Source organism: Halyomorpha halys, unplaced genomic scaffold (genome assembly GCF_000696795.3).
Source record: "Halyomorpha halys isolate HHAL.00 unplaced genomic scaffold, Hhal_1.1 Scaffold932.1, whole genome shotgun sequence".
Lineage (NCBI taxonomy): Eukaryota > Metazoa > Arthropoda > Insecta > Hemiptera > Pentatomidae > Halyomorpha > Halyomorpha halys.
The window spans coordinates 447,588-455,751 of NW_027115188.1; the positions used below are offsets into that span (position 1 = coordinate 447,588).

The 8,164-nt window shown below is 29.5% G+C and overlaps 2 protein-coding genes across 2 annotated transcripts in view; one reads left to right on the forward strand and one right to left on the reverse strand.

The window, feature by feature from the left end:
* Positions 1-4,029: 4,029 nt before the first annotated feature.
* The window catches only part of LOC106687224 (uncharacterized), a 214,042-nt gene continuing 209,907 nt past the window's right edge, over positions 4,030-8,164 (forward strand). The window contains exon 1 of the mRNA XM_067052277.1: positions 4,030-4,111. The gene's annotated coding sequence lies outside the window, so the exon portion shown is untranslated. The remainder of the gene's footprint in view (positions 4,112-8,164) is intronic.
* The window catches only part of LOC106687231 (adult-specific rigid cuticular protein 15.7), a 55,764-nt gene continuing 53,233 nt past the window's right edge, over positions 5,634-8,164 (reverse strand). Inside the window, exons 3-4 of the mRNA XM_067052279.1 lie at positions 7,464-7,636; positions 5,634-6,027 (exon numbers count right to left, since the gene is read on the reverse strand). Of these exons, the coding sequence (XP_066908380.1) occupies positions 5,796-6,027; positions 7,464-7,636 (405 nt within the window). The 3' untranslated portion in view covers positions 5,634-5,795. The remainder of the gene's footprint in view (positions 6,028-7,463; positions 7,637-8,164) is intronic.

Sequence of the window (8,164 nt, forward strand, 5' to 3'; positions counted from 1 at the left end):
AAAAAAGTCAACGTCCCAGGCCGGATTCGAATCGGCACCGCCAATAGACATCAAATTGGTAAGACTGTGTCTTAATCACTGAGCTATGGGCGGCCCACAATCCACTCTTGAAGTTATCGAAAGAGATGTTGCTAATGAGCAAGTAATCAGTGATTTGAGAAAAAAGTAGCTAGCATTATCTGTCAGTCTCTGATTTAATTGGCAAACTGCCAGTTAATCCTGTGTTTGTACATATAACTTTAATTGTTTATGATGATGTACACATAACTGATGACAAAAGAAGTAATTTTGAAGTGTCAATATTCATTTCTCGGGACTGCCGAGAAATAAATATTAACTGCTTTGGGTGGTAATCGAACCCACTACGTTCCGAACCGGGTACTCTGAGATTATACCCCATTCCACATGACTGTCATGTCCCATCCATTACTCCATACGGTTTTAAAAATCATCAGCTCAATTACATTGTAATTCCTAGCTTCATGAAAAAAAATACCGAAGTTCCAAGCTGTGAGACTTCAGAGTTCATCTGAGAAAGAGATTACCTGAGAAAGTAAGTGCTAGAACTTAAGAAATATTTCGACCCAACACTAATTATCAATTGGTATTTTTATCACAAAGTATTTCTAAAATAAACAGTAGGGTGTTTGAGACTTTAATAAGGCAAGTTGTATTGAAATTATAATCCGATATCTAGATGATGCATTTCAAAATTTTCTATATCACATCACATGGTTGGAATTTTCTTTAATATTAATTTAATAATCCAGGAGCATTGTGTCTCCTAGGGAAAATTGAATGAAGGAAAGGAGACAAAAACCCTCACAAGTAGTTTATTAAATTTCATGGTGACATGAACAAGGTGGTGACCTCACAAGTATACCACATGTATATGGGATTCTTTCATTTCAAGCGATTCAGGAAAAAATGATTTGTTTCTCGATCATTTTATAATTCAATTATTTTTAAGTTTGGAGGCTGCTAAATTATTTCAGAGTTTAAAAATAATTATTTTAACTTTTTACCTTTCTGCATTTATAGAGGTTTACATTAACTTAAATTACTCAGAATAGATGTAAGTAAAACCATTTTATGTAAGAATAAAGGGTGTAAATATCAAGTGTAAGTACAAGTTTAATGATATTTTGATCCAACATAGTTAAAATCTACCTCAAAATGTGAATTTAAATTAAAAAAAAATTATATATGTATATATAGTTATACTGGACCATATTCCATTCATCCCTACAAAATTTGAATTTTCTATTCTAGTGTATCATTACTTAAAAAGGAAGCCAGTCTTTCAATCTTTCTTTACTGAATAAAAGGGTTTTCGTTTCATCAACCTAGGTTACAACAGTTTTAAGTAATTTATGTTATTATAAACCATAAAATGCACATTTTGTAAAACAAAAATGGCTGCTGTTAGGAAAAAGATAAAGATCAAAGTTATAAGTTTTAAACTAAGGAATATTGTAGGATTAAACTGACAAAATGATCAAAAAACAAATTAATTTTTTCCTCAATCACTTGAAATGTAAGGATCCCTTAGGCCTACACAGCACCTGAGAGGATCTTAGGAAAATTAACTATGTACTATTTGTGATCAAGCTATACCAATATCACCTCTTCTTCATTAAATTCACCACAAGAATTTATTTTTTTTACTATTTATTTACAGTTGATAATGTCTTAACAATAAAAAAGGTTACCATGTGATTGTTCTTTATGAAATTTCAACATGATCTTAAAGAAAGTTAAATGTATGGCTTCTACAATTTTGAAGGTATTTAGCACATAGGATATACTTTATTTATCAAAAAATATACATAGTTTAGGACTGCCTTAGATAGCTTGTAACTGTGGGCTATAGCATTTTCAATATTATAGTCTATGTTAAAATCATTGCAGTAAAAGTAGCTAGGACACCACTGTTTTTTTCCTATCAATAAAGTCTACTATTATCTTTTATACCTTTATCTTTTGGTGAATTGTACAATAATTTCTTTAAGTTACCTCAATTATTAAACTAAAAGCTTCCTGCGAGGTTTGATAAAATGTTTAGTATCAAGGTTTATGAGTTGAGGGAATAGAGAGTTGATTGGGTAATTCCTACTAAAAAAGGAATATGGAAAGACACCTCTTGTACAATTCATGTTATTTTATAGCAGAACCAAACCAGGAGTGTATTAAATATAATTTTATTCAATAGGACGATTGATATATAACATAATTTCAAACAATTATTAGATATGATAAATTTTACAGCTATAGAATAAAATAATTTTATTACTTACGCATTTTCCTCCACGATTTAATTGTAAGAATACGTTTCACAGCAAGTATATGAGTCAAAATACGTTATTAGAACTCGAAACAATTTATTATTGGCACCCCGCAATTTCACACTACTATACTTTTTTTTATTGTACATAGGAAGAAAGCGGATCCAGGATCTACCTCTAGAATTTAAAAAAAAAAATCTCTCGAAAACATGTTTCTATTACTTATAAATAAATACAACAAGCGCATTAATAATTATGTTTTTGATAAGAAAACAAATTTTATTTCAAAATTTAAATTATTTACTCTAAATTTATTAATAACGACTGTTTCTATTAGATGTATGGAATTTACCTGATACTCAGAAACGTCCCCCCTCCGAAAATTCCCAGATTCTCCATTGACCGCCTTTGCTAACTTTAATAATCAAATCTACAGTTACGAAGTTAAAATAATAATCATTATATAATTTAGTAATTATTGAATATATACTGGAAAAAATAGTTTATTTTAAATGAGAAAATCTTATACATTTTTTATGTTACTGCTAGTTCTATAAATAAGTACTATGTTATATATTTATATATATTTAACAATTGACTGTATTACCGTATATAGTAAACATAACCGACTGTTTTGATATCTTTCAAATGGAACAACCTTAACCAAGTGAGGCGAAATGTCAGCAAATAAATAGTTGTTAACTATTTTTGGTTTCCTTTTGACCGCACCCCGACCATCTTCATAATTAGTACTATATATTTTTTCAAATTGCGGATAAGTGATTATTTTCATATTCATATTTTTTCTAAAATAGCTGCTTCATCACTTATTTTTTTAATTTTACTTTTGTTTTTCGTAGATTTTCTTAAAAAGTTTTAGATCGCGCTGAAGCAAAGGTTCCACGGTGACGGTATGGCAGTCGGGCATGTGAATGTATTTGGTGGTTCTACCAACTGTAAAAGCACATCCTAGTAGTCCTCGGAAGAAGGATTACTGTCACTATCACCTTTATCGTGGAATCCTCGCTCAAGACGGTTCATCCCTGGCTTGAACCCAGAAAATGTCTAACAGGGAAAGGGGACGCGAAAAATAAATTTAAGATTTTATGTTAAGTTTTGCTTCCTAATCTTTGGCAGTTAAGGTCAATACAAATAAGAATCTTACCATTTTACGTGGAATACAAACCACGGCCTACGATCATGAAATAATTGCTGAGAATTGTAAGGGATCAAGTAGAATTTGAAACCATATTAATTTAAATATTGAATTTTTTTAGCTTCCGCAGTATGGAGGATATAATGAATACAAAACCTCTCCTAGTTCGGTAGTGAAGAAGTAAGTTGCTTCCAAAAATTAAAATTTAGTTTTTCTTTAGAGAGAGCGCGCTCCCCGCGCCCCCTCCACCTGGATCCGCCAACGGGACTTAAGGAAAAAATTGAACGTTTTTGTTGGAAATCCGTTTGGTACTCTACATTTAAAATACAAGGCTGATTTTCCTTTCTCTGGTTATATTTTTCGACTAAAAAATACTGTTACAAAATATTATTTCTCATTTACAGTAAATGTCGTACATGACTAATTATTAGTGGGCAACCAGTATTAAATAATTAATATTACCCTTCAATATGTATGAAATATTGACAATTTTATATTTGCGAACATTATAGAGCTTACTATAATTAATTTAGTCATTGCGCAATATATCCCGCTCATATTTGAGGTGGGGTTAGAAATGTATGCTCCAAACTTGTCATAAATCATTTAAAATTCAGTTTTCTGAAATGTACATAGGCGTTTTTTGGAAGGAGCTAGAATTCAAAGTCAGGTATTTTCATTTATTTTTCAATCATAATTATTATTTTACTAGCTATTACTTAATTAGTTTTAAAAAAATATTTTTTTTTATTTATTAGCATCCATTGCCTTATTATGTATTCATCAAATATTAATAACTTTCATACTTTCTTACTATTGGTATTTTCTGACTTTATTTTTTAATACCTTACACACTTCAAGTAACTTGCTCATTGTTCAAATCCAATTATCACCATTGCAATATCCATTTTGTTTTTAATAATATTATATTTAAGTACTTTTTACATAAACTATACCTCCTTTTTAATATTGTATAACAACTTATCTTGAGTGATATTTTACTCTAAAAATTGAAAATAGGCTGAGACAGTGATCTCCATCCAAGCCATACTTAATTAATACTCAATATAATTTTAAAAGGCTCAACTTCCACTGGTGAGGATACTTGAAGGGAGAAGGGGGACAAGGCAGTTTATGCCCTCCTTATTTTATGAAGTGTGCTGAGTTTTTCTGTCTTCCCTCCAATTTTCATCGACATTTACTCAGAAATCATCTATAAAAACTATAATTCATAATAAGACCTCACTTGATTGAAAATAAGGAGATTAAGTAATATCAGAGAATCATCCTACAAGTGAATTTATATAAACCTATTTATGTTGTGATCCATTACTTTCCACCTGTTCTGAAACAATTTTATAAGTATTTGTACAATTAAAAACTATTATCACTTAGGTAGTATTATCACTGCTCGATACAATTTACTTCTTTAATAATTACTCTAGTAGTTTCCAAGTAGTTTTCCCAAGCAGAGTGGGAACGCCATTCCTGCCCCACTTCACCAATAATGATCATGTTACATTAAGTTTTCTTCCCTCTACCTGTTTTTCTTAACTGTGATGAAAATGCCACCACAATCCTTTTCATTTCAAATAAACCGCAATAACCTAATGACTCAATATTGCCTAAGAGGTAGCTTCCTTCTAAGTTGTCTCTAGAAGGTCCCTGTGAAATTAGAAGCAAATCTGCTTTGGACAAAACCAAATTCATAGGGATGTTACAGGAATATATACTGGTCACTACAGACTAAATAAACATTTCTTTAACTTGAAGCTGATGGATTTTTCTAACTGTACTAGTTTAAGAATGAAAATATTTACTATATAATTTGCTGGTGTGATGCTTTTGAACTATCGTACTTCCGAATAGAATACATTACAGATAATATAAGGTTTATAAATTAATCAATCCAAGAATGATGTGGTTATTTACCAGTACTATATAACTCAAGGGCAGTTAACATTGCACAGCTCTCAATATGCCTAAATAGGTTGTGTGACCCCACTCCCCATAGGTATTTCAATCCCCTCCTCCCCACCACACTCCAAAATGTGAGAGATTTTGTTGCTGCACCCTGTATAATACTAATGTAATAAATGTATCTTAGAAAATTTTGAGAAATAATTAAAAAATATTCTACATTTTATCATAAATATTTATTTTATTAATTTATTTTTAACAAATCAGTTTAAATAAATATATTCTCATATAATACATTCCATAATAATAAATAAAATTATTATTTTCGAAATAACACAATTTAAATTTGTATTTCATAATTTGTTTTCTTTACTTATATTTAGGTATACTTACATTCTAAGTTATTTTAAAATAATTTATTTTACATTCACAAATTATTGATAGCTGTTTAATCCTGGCCAAATGTGGTAAATGTCTCTGGGCCAGTTTCTCTGATACTTTGGTGGCTTGTGCTGTTCCTGGATATTTTGTCCGATTGTTTCTATTGGTTGTAAAGCACTGATTCTTGGGGGTTGGTTGTCTATTGAGCCACCATCTGGTTCTATTATTGATGTCTTAGGAGGATGATAGGTTGGATATCTTTGATGATTACCTGATACTTTAGCTCTGAAACATAAATTTAAAATGCAATTTTTCTTTGTTAAACCATACCTCAAATTTTAATGTATATGTTAATATGACTGTGTTTAGTTAATTGAATTAGTTTTCCATACATTTTAAGCCAAAGGCAGAGCCCGTATTATATGATCTACAGCAATATTTTTATATTTAAAACATCATGGACTACAGAGGCATTATAATTAAATATTTTGTTGTTATGATGATATTTGCAATTCACCTCCATTTCATTATAATGTTAGGGGGAAGTATCCCATCAAAATATCCTGATATGTCCCTTTCATGAAGAACAATGCAGACAATGGGCATAATATTCCAATTTATGTTTAAAATTGAGATTGACTATGTTTGAAAATCAAGATATTTTGAATTCTCATCTACCATACTAGAAGGGATTATTGAGTGTGTTATCAATTTTGTATGAAAGGCGTTGAGAAAGTTTATCAATATTTGCTTTAGTTAAGATTAGACTCTAGTTTTGATCTTTCTCAATTAACTACAGCTGTGATAAAAGTATCAAATAAATCAGTTTTTCATTTTACAAGGACTTGAGAAATAAGTGATACTAATATGTAAATGAAATAAAAAAGTAAATATGGTCTGACGTAATTGATAAATTTTTATTAATATTTAAATAAGTGAATTCCAGTGCTACTAATCCAATCTGTAATATAATTAATATGTTATGGTTCATAATATATTATGGAAAAACTGTTAATGCGAAATCAAAACAAGTTATTTATAATTTGGTTTAACTTATTAAATCATGAATTCTGTAAAAATTTAATTGTGATTATTATTTTCACTTTTTGATCCATTCTTTAGCCCATCTTTTTTACCTCACAAAAAATGTTCAAATAAATTACTCAAGCTAAGCCTAGTTTATTATTGTTCTTCATATTTCTTTGAAGATTAAATAATGAACAAAAAATCAGATAAAAGGGATATAAGTTCACAGCTGTGAGTCTCAAAAGAAACTGAATTTATAAAGAATCTGTAGTCTGTTTGTGCCTATTATATTGTAGACATACATAAAACCTTAAAAAAAAACAAAAAAAAACAGAGAATAATTCATAACCAGTTAATACTTGAAAGTTTTTATCATTATCTGCAAATATCATCTTCAGTAAGAATATTTGATCTTAACCTATTATTTTAAGTTATACCTAATAAAATATTTATTTATTAAATTTTGTTTACTATCATGCTTTAAAAGACATTTTCACAATCTTATGTACCCTTGGAATCTAATATTCATTGAAGCAACTTTTTGAATATTATTTTGAAGTGGCAAGTCACCACTCATTGTAAAAGGAAAGGGTATTTCTCATGTGAGTAAGAGAACTTTTTGATTGTAAATTTTGATTTTATAGCTTAAAATAGTAACTAATATTTTTTTAGTATTTATTTAAATGAATAAACACCTGTAACCCAAATGGTCAGCCACATATTCTACAACTTTTACATTCCCATCTGGTTCTACCAAACCATAGCTGCCAACAACAGTTCCATTTGCATACTTTTCTTCTACTCTGTATTGAACATTACCACTTTTTGCATCTTCCATGTCGAATCCAAAAGTATAAGTACCAGGTCCCTGTAAAAAATATAGACTAATTCGTAATCATCTCATTTGTGAATGAAGTAATGTAAGAAGGTTTATAGCCAAAATATTATTACATAAGGTAAAATGATTTCATGAATACCTTACTAGTCAGTAAACTGTTGATTTATTCATGGAAATTGATTTTTTTTGTGTGTTTTGCTGTATTAGTTAAATCTATGACATAGTTCCTGTTTTTAATATGCAATAAATTGTTGAAGCTTGGATTTGAGCTTAAAAGTTTCTGGTAAAATATTTTAAAATATATGAATGCATTATATAGTGTTAGAATTTAACTTTATGCGCTAGTTAGCAAATGAACATATGCTACCTCGTGTCCCACAATAGACTATTTTTCAGTGAACTAAAATAAAAAACAGTAGTGAAAAAACAGTGTCAGTGTAATAATAAGTGATACTGCTCACATGAGAGCTAAAATATAGGTGAGTTGTCATTTATTTATAAACTTGTAGTGAACAGTGTATGCGTTCCTTAATACTAACAGCAGCCATAGACTCGTAT